This window comes from Peromyscus eremicus, chromosome 6 (genome assembly GCF_949786415.1).
Source record: "Peromyscus eremicus chromosome 6, PerEre_H2_v1, whole genome shotgun sequence".
In the NCBI taxonomy this organism is placed as follows: domain Eukaryota; kingdom Metazoa; phylum Chordata; class Mammalia; order Rodentia; family Cricetidae; genus Peromyscus; species Peromyscus eremicus.
In genome coordinates this window covers 95,865,212-95,883,271 of record NC_081421.1, presented here as the reverse complement: position 1 = coordinate 95,883,271, position 18,060 = coordinate 95,865,212, and the positions used below count along the sequence as shown (strand labels likewise).

Here is an 18,060-nt window from a genome sequence, read left to right as displayed (position 1 = left end):
CATAGATTTTGCATAGACATTGCATAGATGTCTAAAGACTTATTCCAAATAATTGTAAAATGTTCTTTTCAGAGCTGGCAAGAAGATCAGTCAGTAAATTGCTTCTTCCATAAACACAAAGGCCTGAGAGCAGATTCCTAGCAAATAGGTAAAAAGCCAGGTGTGTCAGGATAGTTCAATAATACTAGTCCTGAAGAGGCAGAAATAATGACCACTAGGGACTATGGGTATCTTGACCAATCAATACTACAGGTTCAATGAAAGACCTTGTCTCAAAATGTGTGTGTGTGCGTGTGTGCATGTGTGTGTGAGCACACACACACAAACACACACATACTCGAGCACAATAGAGAAATACATCTGATGTCAACCCCTAGTCCACACATGCAGATGCTCACATGAGCACATGGATCCAACACACACAGGCACACACACATATTTATGCATATGCCACAAGAACACACTATACACACATTCAAACGTGTACACATTAATCAATCATATACACACAATGTTTTTGTATTACCAGCAATTCATGTTACTTATGAAATTTTTCACTAGATTAATGAAACGCTGCCTCCAGCTGTTGCCATCCTTCCCTTATCACATATCATTTCAATATTTAATGCACAGATATCATCTAATCTCTCCACCCTAAAATAATTAGAACAAAAAAACAGTGTGACTACACATTCTTCCTGTGTTATGAAAAGGAATCATATTATTTTCCTTTTCAAACATTTCTATGTACTACTTTACAGGGATTTTAACTGAGGACATACTTGTATCATCATAGACTGTAGTCTCTGCTCAGTCTGGCTAACAGGCCTGTCATCCCCATCATTTCAGTGATGCTGACACCACACTATAACCTATAGACATGTATACCATTCTAAAACAGATCATTCTAAGGAGCTCTCAATATAATTGGGAAGCAGTTTTTTTAGGTAGGGTTTTATTGCTGTGAAGAGACATTGTGACCACCATGGCAACTTTTTTTTTTTTTATGGGAACTCTTATAAAGGAAAACATTTCATTGGGACTGGCTTACAGTTCAGAACTCTAGTCCATTATCATCATGGTGCATGGCAGCCTACAGGCAAACATGGTGCTGGAGAGTTCTACATCTGGATCCACAGACAGCTGGAATAGACAGTGAGCCACTAAGCCTGGCTTGAGTTTTGAAGCCTCAAAGCCTGCTCCCAATGACGACTTTCTCCAAGAAGGCCATACTGCCTCCAACAAGGCCACACCTCTAGTAATGCCACTCTGAATTTGTAGGAGGGATATATGACAATCATTGTACATAATTACGGTAAATTGTCATATACTATTCTGTTCTACTGTGGAAGGTAGTGCTTTAGGAGAGGTAAATTTGATTGATAAACTGAAATGAAAAAAAAAAATGTCTAAGTCTAGAAAAGTTCAGGAGCTGAGGGTATGAATTGCTTGTCATCCGGTCTAATGGGGCAAAAACCAACCACCTCCATCTACTCATTAAAAGTTGTCTGTTCTACTCAGCTGGCAACTCATATCTTTCCCGCTCTCTCTCCCTTTCTCTCCACGATGCTGAGAGGTGTCTTATCTCCCAACCAGAATGAAGTCTCCAACACAAAGCAAGGACCCAAGTCCCAGCATAATTCACATGACTCACATGCTTCTCAGGCATACTTCCCCTAGAGAATTTCCTCTGAAAACGCTCTAAGGACTGGAGAGCAGTTGCGGGGGGGGGGGGGGGGGGGGGGGGTAAGCATTTACGGCACAAGTGTGAGAAGCTGAGTTCAAATCCTCAAGCCCCAAGTAAATTCGGGTACAACAGCTCATGTCTGCAATCCCAGTGCTCCTGAGATGAAAGGTGCAGCCAGGAGCATCTCTGGAAGCCCAAAGGTCAGCAGCAGCAAACAACATAGAGATCCTGTCTCAAACAAGGTAGAAGGTGAGGACCTAGTCCTTTGACCTCCGCACACACACACACACACACACACACACACACACACACACACACACACCTATGCCAATACAACATTTCCTGTGTAAAGCACTGGTAAAATTCTCCTTTTACTCAATGTAAATTATTTCCAATCCAGTTGAATAAGAAGTGAAAATTGTACTGATTTACAAATTAGAAGGCTATCAGAATATTTTACTCTTAAAAAGGTTTTTAATTATTAATGTGATAATTGTAATCTTCTTGAATGGAGTCCAAAGATAGTTGGCAGTGGCTGTGCATGCTTCTCACACTATAAAACAAAAATGGGAAGACAAATGAAGTGACGTTTTCCGAGATTACCCTTCCCTCACTGAACTGAAATGGAATTATACTCACCACCGGGAAAAGGTGTCACCTAAAGCTTATTTGTCCCTTACAGCATGACACATCCTTTTTATTTGTTATGGAAAATGTGACAGACTTTTAATTGAATGCTAATAGATTCACATTTTAAACATGAAGTGTGTTTGGAATCCATCCCAGGACACCTATATCTTATAGTGTTATTTAAGTAGCAAAATTAGAGAAACACTGAAGCTAATCCCTGTGAGCAGAACCTTTGGGTTCAATTACTAGACACATCTTAAGACTTTTACATCTTCTAATGATAACTCTGATATTTCATGTGGTTAACTAATGCCAATGCTGTCCTTAATCATGCCTTGAATCATGACTTTCTTGAGAATATTTTTAGGAGAGACTTAAAAATTCATACCAAGCTAATTAAATCTGTAATGTTTCTTTTAAAATTTATTGGCAGACATTTATTTCCTGAACTCACTAAGATGTATCTAGAATTCTTTCCCAACATTTCTTCAAACTGTTATTTATTTCTTCTGGACTTAGAATTTATAAGAAAGTTACTTTTCCTTTTCCACCAGTGACACCAACCACCCCTTGAGTATCCTTTTCAAATGTGGTACCAAAGAGAGCTGTTTGTGCTCTGGGACCTTAGGTTTACTCTTCCTTCCTTCCTTCCTTCCTAGAGTTAGTGTTTGCCATGTTGGAAGTTAATTTAAAGGGTAGAGAGCTAAGAGAATCTCAAGGAAATCAACCCAGATCCTCATCAAATGTATTGCTAAGATCAACTTAACTCTTAGCATTACCAGTCATATGACACAAAAGTTGTCCTGTGATCTTATAGTGATTCCATTTAGATTTGCATTGATTGTTTGCAAGTCAAGTGCTTAGTAGATGCAAAATTTGTTAGCATGAGTTGGAATGCAAGTAACAGTTTAGATCCTTACAGGTAAGGAATATGAGAGACAGTTCTGAGTCACGCAAAAAGTTGAAATTTGGCTTTACAATTGGTTAAACGTAGATGGCTTTACAACTCGGAGCATGGACTACCAACACTACAAGTCAGGCAAATGAGAAAAAGGGAGTGAGGAAAAAAACACTTCCATATCTAGAAAGAAAGAAATCTTTGTTACTTACCTTTGAAAGAAGACAGGGTAGAAAAGATTGTTTGTCTGCCTTTTCTGTCTGTGATCTGCTAGGTTTTAGGGACCTCGAATTTTGGAAAAGCTGAGTGATTAAAGCATCTAAGAGGAGACTATCACAAGCAGAGAAGAGAGATGTGAGAAGAGATTGCAGAAGCACAGGAAATGCAGGAAACAGACAGAGCTAACCCAGCATGTTGTGGGACACCACATCCTCGAAAAGACAAAACCACTGACACTAAGGAAATAAAATCAACATGGGAATTAGGCCAGATGTAAACATTTACCCCCACAGACCATCGGTCATATTGGCTTTTGTAAAGATACAAACTATATACATATGTACATATATATAATCAACAAAGATTGCCCTATATAGATGTTTCCCAATTAAGGATGGAAGTAAAGTTACAATAACAGCACCATTTTAAAATCCTTTCATAAATCTATTTGGTCACCTCATCTTCAAATGAAGTTTAATATATGTCAAATATTTCCCAGATATAATAAGCTGCACATATCTATACCTATAAACATATGTTGCTTATATATAAAATGTTATTTTTAAATTATTCACATATTAGATAATATTCTTATGATACACTGCTTATGATACACTATTTATGAATCTATAAGTACCACATTAAATAAGTATTAAAAGAGTATTTTTTCAGTAATATTTAATTTTGCAAATTTTCATGTACAAGTGTTTAAAATAAACAGGAACAAGTTTACCTCTTCAGTAATCCATCATATTTATTAAAGATACTTTGATTCAATGGATTTCAGTATCAACACGCATGTCATCTACTCATGTTTTGATTCTTTAATGGGGGTGTAGCACTAACAACCACTATTCATAAAATTAAACACATGATTATCCTGGTGGTTTGACAAATATTTTCTCTGTTGTAAACTCAAAACAATAAAAAAAATCTCAACAATCACATAATACTGATGAGTTACACCTTTATCAGATTTTCCACTTTATGCTGTAAGAGAACATTAAGAAAACAACTTTGCTACCAGTCTTGTTAATGCCATATAGAACATTGGAAGCAGGAAACTATTATTTATGCACACAATTCTGCAGTCATCGCCACAAATCATTTGGAAAATCACTGAGGTAAGACTCTAAACTAAATATGGTGTTGATCCGTTAATTATTCTGACAGTATTTTGAGGATGAGTGGTTTCCTCTTGTTTTTTTTTTTTTTTTCCACTCATAAGGCTCCAAAACCTTAAAAACACATTAGACAGTACAATAGCAATATTCAAAGAGCACTGCCCGTTCCAAAGAACAGGAAATCTCTAGCACAGAGACACCACATAGCAAGGAGTGGATTCCCTTGGAGGTAAGACTCAATTAACTTGCAACTCATTAAGGAGCTTTCTCTTTCTTCTTTGGTGGAGAATCTATTCTATTCGGATTCTCCACTCCATTTTCTGTGCCTTTTCTCGCCCTGGATCGTCTCCTCCTCCCCGCGCAATGAAGACTCGCGTCTTCTAACCACCTCTGAAGCCAGACAGTAGTCAAGGTCCACGTTATGTACACCTGGATACTGCAACTCGAAGACAGCACAGCGATTTTAGCTGCCAGCACATTGACATTTCCAGAGAGGGCATTAGCGTTCCGAGTCTGTGACCCCGCCAAGTGAAGCCCTACTGTGACCACCGAGACAATCAGTGTCACGAGTCTCCCTGATATAAACACGACAGGCCACAGAGACAACCCTTTCTGGTACCGCTCATCCCCGAAGTAAAGCAGGCTGCACACGTTGGAGAGGAGCTCCACGGCATAGTGCAGCATCAGAAGCAGCAGGCCCAGGTGGTTCAAGTACAAGAGATAGGCCCCTCCAATGTGGAAGAGGTGCAGGCCGATGAAAATGAGCTGGCCCGGGATATCTTGCTTCCTGGCTTTTTGGAAGTAGAGCTCCGGAAAACTATGAAACCAGTATGCCAGCTGTGAGATGTAGAAAAACTTCATCTGAAAGGTCATCATGTTGTGGGGAGGCGCCCTCCACAACAGAGTGGGGTCTGACAGGCAGTTCTCAGAGGTCAGAATGATCATGCCCCAGATACCAGACACTATGTAGAACACACTCAGCTGCCCGGCCTCGTTCAGTTTGTTTTGTTTGCCTTTGGTGAGCTGCAGTCTCTTGCTGATCTTATCCAGAACATACTCCTGAATGGTGGCGTGGATGATGATGGCCACCAGCATGTAGAAGAACACGGTGGCCAGATCTTTGACCCCATAATGGTACAGGGTCCTGGACCCTGAAGGCAGCTCTTCCGCGGGGACAACGACTCCATGCTGCAGCGTGAGGAACACAATCGACATCTCGGCCGTGCCCTCGAACATTAGCCCCAGCACGAAGAACATGCCCACGCAGGAGACCATGTCCGCGTGGTTCTGCACCATGAACTCGTGGCTCAACACCGGGGGGTTCCTGGCGTTCTTCTTGCGGAGCCCCATGCCGCGGTACTCACCGGTACTCACCGGCCGCCGCCGCTTGCTCACTGCGCCGCTCCCAGCGCCTGGCTCCCCATCCCTGCCCGTCCGTCCGCCGCCCAGGGTCGCAGCCGCTGCCGACCGATCAATCAAAGGCTGGGGCCGCGTAGGCCGAGCATGCGCACAGGGCCTGCGGAGGCAGGGAAGGAAATCGAGCGCCGCGCCCCTGCCCCGCAGGCCCGGGTGCGAACGCGGATTTGCCGCGCCGATCGCCGCCGCCCACCCCGCCGGAGCCAGAGGGGCTTCGCAGGAACTGGCCCGGACCGGCCAGGGAAGCCGGCCAGGGAAGCCATTGTCATCACCGTTCATCACCATCATCACTGTAGCATCACAGGAGCGAGCTCCCTAGTGTTCTCTACTGATCTCTAGGAATCTCATAGTCACTTAGGAGCTGGATGCTGTGGGAATCTCTCTCTCTCTCTCTCTCTCTCTCTCTCTCTCTCTCTCTCTCTCTCTCTCTCTCTCTCTCTCCCCTCTCTCTCTTTTTCACCTCCCTCCCCTCCCCCTCTACCTCTCTGTGACACAAAAACTGAGTCAAGAACTCCTATCATGCCAACCATTAACATCACATACCTGGAAAATGCCAGTAGCCAAGATTTAAATCCGGGTGGCCCCCAGAGCGTGTACTTTTTCAGCACTGTATTGTGCTGTCTCCTTGTTAAGTCAGTCATACCTGGAAACACTAGACCCACAACAAAGCAGTTTCGAAAATAATTCTCCTATTGGAATGATAATGGCTGTGGAGGTGCTAGCTAATTACTTTCAAAGTCTGCAAGGCAGTGGGAAGCAGAGAACTAACAGGTCCTGGGTAGGTCCTTGGGCTACAAAACAAGACTTCGCTCTAACATGAATCCGGGGGTTCATTTGTCTGTGTATTACATTTTTAGTATATGTTCAATTCACATAAAAAAAAAAAAAGCAACGCTAGTAGCTTTCTCCACTGAAGTTTCATGTCAGTTTTCAAATATCTCTTCTAATGGAAGTGAATGTTTTGTCTCATACCCGGAACGTGAGTGTAAAATCTTTACTGATGTGAATGACAGTTGAAAGTATGACATATGCATTTCAGAAGAAAAAAGGCTACAGGATATTTTTTAAATAAAGCAATAATTTCGTTAGAGTGCTCAGGTTTATCATTCTTCATTTCTCTGTAAGCCATAACTAAGTGTAAATGGAACCCTGGTTATGTAGCTTAAAGATTTTGAACTAAATATTCTGACCAATGGAAGGCATCTTGCATTTCCTTGAGGAGCTAAAGGAAAAGACACACAGTTTGTTATGGGAATTGTTCCTGTATTAAGGAAAATATACACATATGTATTTTTTCACAACAAGAATTCTCTATTTTTCAAGTGATTCTTCATTGGATAACTCAGATGTTTCACAGAACATCATTGTGGCATTTCTTTGTTTATCCAAGCTCAATTATTGAATTTGACAGTTCCACAGTGAGAGCAATTTAAAGTTAAATCACCAAGGAAACAGAAATACACATACAAAAGCTAGCGTGCAAAGGAATGAAAAGAAATAGAACATCAAACTTGTCCAAACGGTCTGGAGAAATACTCCAAGATAATAGCGATGCTTGCCTTGAATTATGCAAGAAAGGGCCCTGCACTGGTATCAGACGAATGATAATTTTAAATATAGAATCCTTTGTGTATAATGGCATAGGTAACAAAATTGGCCAGTGTAGCATGAATAATGAACTTAAGAACACTTGTGTGACTCCAGTTGTACCCTTTTAATACTTTTTGAGACTGTTTTTTTTTTTTTTTTTACAAGCATTCTACCCCTAAAGGTGCCAACACGATCTATTTTGACCTCAAAACAAAAAACACAGCACGTATCAAAATGAATAGAACAGATATTTATGTATTGATATGTTTTTTACTGTTGAAGAAAGAAAAGCATTAGTGAGTTAGTTTTAAATTATTTGCAGATGTTAAAAAAAACTAAAACATCTAGACTGTTATTGCCTCCTCTCACTCTCTACTTTCTAAAGAAGAGGCAGATGCTTCAAAATGTAATCTTTCCTTTGATTGATTAGGAGCTTTGCAAAGATTAACATATGCTACAAGATTCTTATGTGCTTGCCAGAAGAATCCAGTTCTTCACAAGGTGAAATTCGTGTTGTCTAGCATCAGTATAGAAGCCTGAAACGAAGCCTGCTGAGACATCCTCCGGGATGTCTGCATAAGTCCTCTAGGTATGATGCTGACATTAACACGACACAGATGCTTAGATCCTCAAGCATAAACTGTGGAATGAAGGAAACTGAAACCGGAAATGCCATGGTCCTTCATAATCTAATATTAAAAGTCACATCTACCATTTGAATTATAAAAATGAACACACTGCTATTTGCTAAAATAAGATGGGGCAAAAGGGAAGGTGGACATCCATCACAGACAGTACCTTTGAATGAGCTGTGCACTAGTTGTAGCTAAATTTTAAAAATCTGCATCCTTTCCGTTGAAAACGAATGTTGTTTCCTCTGGTAAATTAACACTATTCTCTCACAATGAAAAGAATCGTCCCCTACAAATAAATATGGCACCAGACACAAGCATACTGGCCAGAGCTTGTTAACATAAATTAGATGTAGGTGCAAATGAGGTTCCTCGCATCCGTTTCTTCGTTACACTAACTTTAATTTTGAAGTTTATAAATGAAAGAAATAAGGCTTTTGTTTTTCATACACCTTACATAAGAATAAAAGGCACCAGACACCTCCATTTAGGGTAAGCAAATGGGGTATATACGGCAGCCAGTGGCCAATAAAACTGTTTAGGTCAGTCTAAGGTAACATCTCTAGACCTTGGACTTGAGCCTAGGAAATAGCGTTTTATTTCCAAAATAAGTATCAAATATATAAATTGATTTGTTTTTCTTTGTTTGGTATTTTAAAAATTAATAGCCCATAGAAATTAAAATGCACTAATGTGTTAATGCAAATCTTTGTCTCTGATATTCAACTGTCACAGTATTCACTAGTTGTGGCATATTCATCATGCAGTAAGTAGCATTTCAAGAAAATAACATTCAGGATTGGTAGCAGAGAAATTGAGGAGACATTTTTTAACTATACTGTACAGACATTTGTCACATAGTAAGGAAAGCATATTTAAAACAGCAGTTCTCAATCTTTGGGTTGCTACCCCTTTGGGGTTCACATATCAGATATACTACATATCAGATATTTATATTGTGATTCATAACAGAAGGAAAATTACAGCTACGAGGTAGCAACAAAATAATTTTATGGTTGGAGGTCACCACATGAGGAACTGTATTGAAAGATCACAACATTAGGAATGTTGAGAACCACTGTTCTAAAATGTGTTGTTGATTTCACTATAAGGAACATTAGATGTTCAGAAACTCTACTGAAAGTCTCTTTGTAATTAAGGAACTATATTTCAGAGCATTGCTAATGGTTTATTCTTTCCATTAGCTATACTAATGAGTCACCTTTGGAAGTCTGTGCTTAACAAACCAATGTTATTATGTATTTTAACAACTTAGTTACAGTGTGCTTTTAAAGGCTTTACAACCTTCTTAAGTAACCTAAAATAGGCGAAATTATATTGCATCTCATTTTATATAAATGGAAAAAATAACATGGACTTTGTAATGTGTAAATTACTTCATCTTTAAATGTTGTATATCTCATAGTAAATGTAAATTTTATATCACTGCAATATCAACTACTTAGTAATTTAAATTAACAAGTGAATTCAACATAAATTCTAAAATATGGTGTCATTTGAAAGAAGAAAGATATGCTGTAAAAGAGATAATAGAAATAAGCAACCCATACCACATCAAACCAATATTTCTAATTAGCAAGATGAGGCTGTTACATTTAGCAAATGCAATGCAATTTAGCTTGTGCAAGAAACAAAGTCTCCGGGGCTTTGCAGCTTTTCAAATGCTTGGAAAATTCAATTGAAAAGAAATTTATTAAGGTCAAGGTACTTTTATAACTGACTAGACAATATTAAACATGAGCATCTGGAAAATAAAATGTGACTGAATATTTAGTAGAATAAGAAAAATGTAGTAGTCACAGATTCTAGAGTGTCTATTTGTGTATTTATTAATAACTTACTGGATAAAAATTATGAAGCACTGTCTATAGATAAACTCATAGAAGAGGTTAAAATGATCTCTTTACCACTAAAATAAAGGAACTAATAAAATTATATCAACATTTAGTAATTTATGCTTTCAAGTGTCTGCTATTTAAAATAATGTGTCGCATATCCTCAGTTCCATTGGAGAATGAAAGGTCAGAAACAGACAAATATGCTTGCTAATGGTTATTGAAATATGTGAGGCAAAACAGTCGCTAAGAGGGTTGGAACAAGAATGAGCATGAGTATTTCAGATGGGGTGGGCAGGGAGGAGTCCAAAAGGAGTTGCTGTTTTAATAAAAATATACATGAAATTAGAGAATAGAACTGAGAATTCCTTAGAGTGAGGCACTGAGAAAAGAACACGGAATATCCCCAAGAACAGAGTAGAGGCCAGGATGACCAGAGTGTAAACAGAGAAGGCATACAATGAAAGGGAGATACAGGGGGCATAATTAACATACCCTTCCACATCACAGCTTAAGGATCACTCTCTCTGCCTCAGATAGATAGATAGATAGATAGATAGATAGATAGATAGATAGATAGATAGATAGGCAGATAGATAGATAAGTAGATAGATAGATAGATAGATAGATAGATAGATAGATAGATAGATAGATAGATAAGCAGATAGATAGATAGATAGATAGATAGATAGATAGATAGATAGATAGATAGATAGATAGATAGATAGATAGATGATAGATAGATAGATGATAGATAGATAGAAAGAAAAATAGGTAGATGATAAATGGATAGATGGATGGATAGATGATAGTGTCTGTATAATCATTTTTGCACATTACTGATATCTTGTAGACGAAATTCTAAATGATCTTATTAAATAAACACAGAGCCAAATACCAAGTTAAAAGCCCAAGAAATCAGAGCACTAGTGAATAGCCTTTAGCTTGCCAGTCTCTGCTGTCCTTCCCCTGAGAGAGAGACCTTCTCCTGTGTGACCTGTCTTTTTATTGCCTTTCTGTTCTCCCTTCTCATTGGCTCTAAACCCAACCACATGATTTCCTTGTCACTGCCTGTCTATACAGAACTCCAGGTCTCTATGGTTCATACTGGGATTAAAGGTTAGGGTCACCGCTTGGCTGTGTCCTTGAACACACAGAGACTCTGTCTGCCATGTGATCGGATTAAGGGCATGTGGCACCACCGCCAGACCTCTGCTAAATGGCTTGCTTTTAGCTCTGATTCCCGGGGCAACTTTATTTATTAACATACAAATGAAATCACATTTCAGCACAAATAAAATATCACCATAATATCTTATTTAAATACTTGCATAGAAAGAAGACAGAATCACCTCTTCATTGTTTTATCACCTTTCTCAGCAGAGTTATTCAAAGTAAAAATAAATTGCACATAAATAAAGAAAATGTCTCCTAACATCCTTTGAAAATGCCATTATTCTCTTCTACGGAATAAAAACAAATCTTCATGATTATTTGAATACTCCTTCATGATTACTAAGTACTCCTTCAGAGTATTGTGCTAAAGAACCACTAATGGTCATACATTAAATACTACACCTATTTTTAGTTTCCATTTATATATTTTTGTATTTACATGCCTATTAAAAGATTGTTATTTCAAATCTATTTGCATTTTTATCTTTGAATTTGTACATCAAAATATATGATGAAAGAGAAACTAATTAATGTTCATTTATGTATAGCTAAACTATGTAATTTAATACAAATACAAAGTATGAGTTTTAAAAGCATTAAATTATTTGAAAGTAAAAATAATTAACAGGGATATTTAAGATGTAAATATAGTTGCCAAATCAGTATTATGACAGATCGTCATTTAAAAATTTGTTACTACAATTTTTGTTTGTGCATGTTTGTCTACATACATGTGCATATGTCATGGTTGATGACATTCTGTCATCCTCTAAGACCTACACATTTTCTGCTCTTATATTCTTAAGCACCTCCTTACATTTACATAAGCTCCAATTTCTTTGTCAAAACCCTGCTCACAGATTTTTAATATGTTTGCTCTTTTTCTTCTCCGAGAGCAGGAAAAGTTATACTATTATTGGCTGCCAGTAAAGACCCTGGCTGCCTTTCCATACTCTGCCACTCCAGTTACAGTAAATAAGCTGAAATTTATAAAAACAAAAACAAAAACAAAACCAGATTATTTTGTTAGATCAACCCTATATAAACATTACATTTTTTTATTTTTTTAACTTGTATTCTCTCATAGATTAGATCCCAACCACAGTTTCCCCTCTCTCCACTCCTCCCAGTCCCTCCCCTCCCCTGCCCTTTCCCCCAGGTCCACACTTCTCTGTTTCCTTTCAAAAATGAGCAGTCTTCCCAGAGATATCCAGGGAACATGGCCTAAGAAGATACAATAAGACTGGGCAAAATCTCTCATTCTTACTGACGTTATAATATAAATAAATATTTACATCACTTTTTAATTTCATAAAGACCAAGTTTATTAGATTAACAAATTTTATGATGCTCATTTGTCATTATTTATGCATCTCTAGTGATTCTATGACAATATAGTGAATATTATATAATATAATCAAAGATGGCGTTCTAAAGTTGACATATCACTGTACTTTGCAGAATCACTGAAAAAACAAACAAAAAAGATTTTTGATAGAAACTTTAACAATGGGCTTTGACTGATCTTTCAAAAAATCTAATGTGTATTATCAATTGATATATATATATATATCATAAAATTCTCTTTAAAGCAGTAAATTCCATTGGTCTTAGCATTTTCAAGATAAGCAGCCATCCCCATTACCTCATTTGAAATATTTTTGTCAGTTGTCCTAAAACCCACAAATTCAACAGTAATCACTCCTCTCTTTCCCCTCTCTTTAGACAGAAGTAACTCTAGTCCAGGCTTAGAACATCCATATTTGTCTTTTCTAGGCTCTTTATCTGAATGGAATCATTCTATTTGCTTTCTGTTTTGATTGTCTTCTTTCAATGAAAAAAGGCAATATATTTCTAAAATATTTTAAACTAGAACATACACACATAGATTAAATATATAGGTATATCATTCCAGGTTTAACAAGAAAACAAAAGATAATTTTCAATATAAATGTATCATTTATAATAAATTATTTCTGATATTTGATCATTGTTACTTTCATGCTGTCATGTCATATTAGAATATGTTTAATCATCAGAACAAGATGTACTGATGATGTGGTGGATTCACTCTCTAACATACACCATGTGCGCACACACCCACACAAACAGAGAGAGAGAGAGAGAGAGAGAGAGAGAGAGAGAGAGAGAGAGAGAGAGAGAGAGAGAGAGAGAGATGGGTCGGGGAAACAGAATGTTGCATGCTTGAAACATTTAGGAACACCAGCAGTGTGCTATAACCTTCTTTAACATTAGGTAAATGTATTATTTAGCCATTGTTTTCACTGCTTAATAATTTTTCAGACATCATCTGTGATGAAGGTAAGATAAATTGTAAAAGCTCATCCATGTATGTAGGTGAGTCACTGCTACTGTACTGCCTTCACTCATCTAGTATTACAAAATTATTTTGATCAATTCATTCATCCAAGCATATTCATCAAATGTTTATCTCCATGTATTTTATATGCCCTAGGACAGACTCTCTGTCTTTGAGTTGATAATTGGTGCCATGCAATATCAACACTATCTGTTCATAGTGGGAACAAAGGTGTAAGGAAAGAAACAGAATGAAGAACATGATCTAAGAAAATGATCTAAGAGCTGTCTTGGAGAAGACACTTCCTAACATAAATAATATTTTACCTGGAAATTAACTGCAGAACTAATTTTTACTCATCATATTTTTTATGCTCTTATAAGATCGATATACATTTAGTGACTTACTGCAACACAAGAAAGAATTAACTTATAATTGTGGAGGACAGAAGACCAAGTTGACTTTAATGCACTATTAAGATGTTAAAAATATTCCATTTCTTCTGGAGCCCCTAGGAGAAAACCTGTTCCTTGTTCTTTCCTTTGCTTGTTGGAGTTACTTGACTTACTTGACTTATGTCTTTTGCCTTCATAAGCAAATTGATGATCACATCTTTCTGACATCTTTTTTCATTGTATCTCCCATGAGTCCTTTGCTTCCCTTTCTTATGGGTTGCTATAAGATAATATTTCCATATTTAGGCCCTCGCTCACATCCACCAACAACATTTGATATTATAGCATTATTAGAGTATTAGAATGCAACTGTCTTTGGGGTCATTACTCTATTTACCATCCATATTTATGAGAAGCTGAATTTCTGTTATAGGAAACAGCATGTGCAACTGGGTGGGTTAATGTGGCTGAAACAGAAAGAAAATAGCAACTCTAAGAAAAGGCATACAAATCACAAACAAAAAGTTTCTAATAATACATTTGGAATTTGCATGTAAAATGGCAAGTGTCTTGTGTATTATGAAACTAGATTTCAAAATGGGGTACAGAAATTAAGAGGTTTTATTTTACTTAATTTTATGAATATGAGTGTTTTAGCTGAGACTGCAAGAATGTCTGTACACCATGTATGCACCTCCTGCTTTCTGAGGCTAGAAGAGGATATTTGTTCCTGTGGAACTGTATTTATAAGCATTTGTGATATGTTATGTGGGTGCTAGGAATGGAACTCATATCCTCTGAAAGAGCAGCAAGTGTTCTTACCTGCTGGGCCTCCTTTCCAGCCCCCAAGAGCATTTTGAAGATTGAGTTATTCTAGAGTGGGAGAAGTTTGCAATAATCTTTAACTTAATAATAAATCAAATATTTGTTTTCTTTTCTCAAATCTGGAAGGTTTTTAGTTTGACATAATGTTAGCTTACTTACTAAACAATTCAAACATTCCTATGCAATTTTAATGCAAAATGGGTAAAGTATAATGTGCTTTGTTTTATTTATTTGTTTTCATAGCTGGATTTTTCAAAATGTCTTCTACTAGCATGAGGTCAGAACCATGCAGATATCTGAAAAACACACAACATGAGATCTAAATAGTAGTATATTCAAGTGAAACTAGAAACTTGTGATTAGAATATTTTCTCCTATATGCACTGTAATCTCCTATAAATGTCATATCTATTATATACTTTAACCAATTAAGAACATAGGTTGTCTGGGAAGATTGTTTGCTAGGCTTTAAAGTACTGGCTACACAAGCATTAGAAGCTGAGTTTAGATGCCCAATGCCCACTTAAAAGCTCAGCATGGTGCATGTGCCTGGAACTCCAAAACTGGGAGGTAGAGACGGGCAGATTCTGGACACTCACAGGTGACAATCTAGCCAAAGCAGTTAGGTCCTGGGTTTATTGAGAGACTGTCTCAAAAAATAATGTAGAGACCCACAGAGGGAGATACTGAATGTCAACCTCTGGCCTCCATAAGCATCTACACATATAAAGAATATATAAACACACCACACTTTGGACTTTATGCACACCGTTTCAGTTCTAAAATTCTAATTTTGTTTTCATGAGTTATTATATATTTTAAAAGTTCACAATACAACTAATATAACAGTTATCAATACTTCTAAGAATTCAATATAAACTGGTAAGTGCCCCGAGAATGAAAAAGAATGGATATATTTTAATATTTTAAAATAATGGCTTATCCCAAGCATAGGAATTGTGTATAGTGAAATTGCTACTTTCTTATCAATGAAAGAATTGCTTTGGAAACTTGAGTTCAATTATGTAACAGAAATTCCTAAGCATGAGCCTTTTATGGTTGTTACTAATTCAATTATTGGACATTTATTGAAGATGTCATTACATGGAGCACACTTTGTTCTTGTGGAATTTTGTGACCCTGGCAATATCCATGGCACTGTGTAACATGGATGTCTCTGGTTAAGCTAGAGAGTACACTAAATAAGCTTTAGATGAAATATAGAGGCCAGGTTAGAAGCCTGTTTCAAAGAAGGTTCTAAGCTTAATTAATAATTTCATTGCAACTTATTCAGTTTCCTTGTCCCTGTAGGTTCAAGCTGTAGATGCTTAATTACTTTTCAACATTTTAAAGCATTCCTTATACAACGGAGAATAAAATACAATTATATTAAAAGTAAAGTCTGCAATGTACTGGCAAGGGCATAGAAAACTGCTCCATTCATCTCCCCTGCCATATAAGAAATGGTTCAGTGTCCTTAAACCTGCCACTCTTCTTCAGGATTTGCCAATCAACAAATATCACTCTGTGGCCATCGTGGTTTGTGTTTCTGTTGTCAGATTTTCAATTCCATAGATCATGAAATAGAATCAATGATCAACCACAACTACCCATGAACAAAAACCCATTTATCCACTCCCTTGGCTGACACCAATCTGATGTCACTGTCTTTCTGAATTGTGCTACCAGTTATTAACACAGTTACAGAATAAACACTAAAATTGGATACTTTTCACAAGGTGTGATAATTAAATGAGGAAAAAAGAAGCTGAGAAAATAGTGGCAGAAATATTTTAAAATAAAAATCACAAGGCTAAGAGGAATGTGTTTTTCAACTCTTTGTTACAAAACAAATCTATGATTTTGAAAATAATGCAAAGGAAGATGCTTTAGCCTCATAGTATATACCCTTGGTGGCTCTTGCTCTAAATTAACTCAATCTTTTCTAAAGTAATAAATAGACACTTTATGTTTTCTTCAAACCTAATTTTTCTACTAATTCATTGCTACCAGCTTGCTTAATTTTCCTAAAATTATGGATGAAACAATAGGCTACTAAAAATTCTATTCAGTACATTAAGACCTTCTTAACCTTCTTTCTTCCACACTACACTTAGAACCAATTTTTTTTTCTGAAGTAGACAAATACAAAGAAGGAACATATTTGAGTCTCAAGTAAACAGAACTAACATACTTTATCACATACATATGTACCATAATGCTAGGTAACCGAGCATAAATTAGTATCTACTGGTATTAACAGTCTGTTATCAGGCATAGTATTTTATTCACTCACAAAATGATTATAATAAGGCTCTCTTTCTCATCCATTTTCCTGTAGCTCATTAAATTATCCAGGCTTGCGACTCTCCTGCCTCAGCTCCTTGAGTGCTACAATTACAGGATCTGAATATGGTTTCTTCTGTGTTAAGAAGGATACTAAGAAGGATCAGATACTTAACACTAAAAAGGCTGCATTAAGAAAAAAAATTTTAGCAAAGATGTAAAATATTAGACTAAACAGTGACATGTATATTATTAGACTTTGAGATATAACTTAAAATGGTATTATCAAAAATGGTATCTAAGCTAATTTTTTTCTAATCTAATCTCTCTTTTTTTAATTTTTATTTTATTTTATAATTATTTAATTTTACATATCAGCCACCAATTCCCTTGTTCTCCTCCCCTCCCCCTGCCTTCCCCCCAGCCCACCCCACATTCCCATCTCCTCCAGGGCATAGACTCCCCTCAGGATTGTGTTCAACCTGGTAGATTCAGTCCAGGCAGTTCCAGTCCCCTCCTCCCAGGCTGAGCCAAGTGTCCCTGTATAAGCCCTAGGTTCCAAACAGCCAGCTCATGCACTAAAGACAGGTCTTGGTCCCACTGCCTGGGTGCCTCCCAAACAGTTCAAGCTAATCAACTGTCTCACTTATCCAGAGGGCCTGATCCAGTTGGGGGCTCCTCAGCTATTGGTTCATAGTTCATGTGTTTCCATTCGTTTGGCTATTTATCCCTGTGCTTTTTCCAATCTTGGTCTCAACAATTCTCACTCATACAAACCCTCCTCTTTCTCGGCAGTTGGACTCTTGGAGCTCCACCTGGGGCCTGGCCATGGATCTCTGCAACTCCTTCCATCAGTCATTGGATGAGAGTGCTAGCATGACAGTTAGGATGTTTGGCCATCCCATCACCAGAGTAGGTCAGTTCGGGCTGTCTCTCGACCATTGCCAGCAGTCTATTGTGGGGGTATCTTTGTGGATTTCTGTGGATCTCTCTAGCACTTTGCTTC

At 37.3% G+C, this 18,060-nt stretch overlaps 1 protein-coding gene across 1 annotated transcript; it reads right to left on the bottom strand.

The window, feature by feature from the left end:
• Positions 1-2,207: 2,207 nt before the first annotated feature.
• Positions 2,208-6,161, bottom strand: Tram1l1 (translocation associated membrane protein 1 like 1). Its single transcript, XM_059265002.1, has one exon. It carries the CDS (start codon positions 5,906-5,908, stop codon positions 4,814-4,816), a length of 1,095 nt encoding a protein of 364 aa, XP_059120985.1. The 5' UTR covers positions 5,909-6,161; the 3' UTR covers positions 2,208-4,813.
• Positions 6,162-18,060: the final 11,899 nt, after the last annotated feature.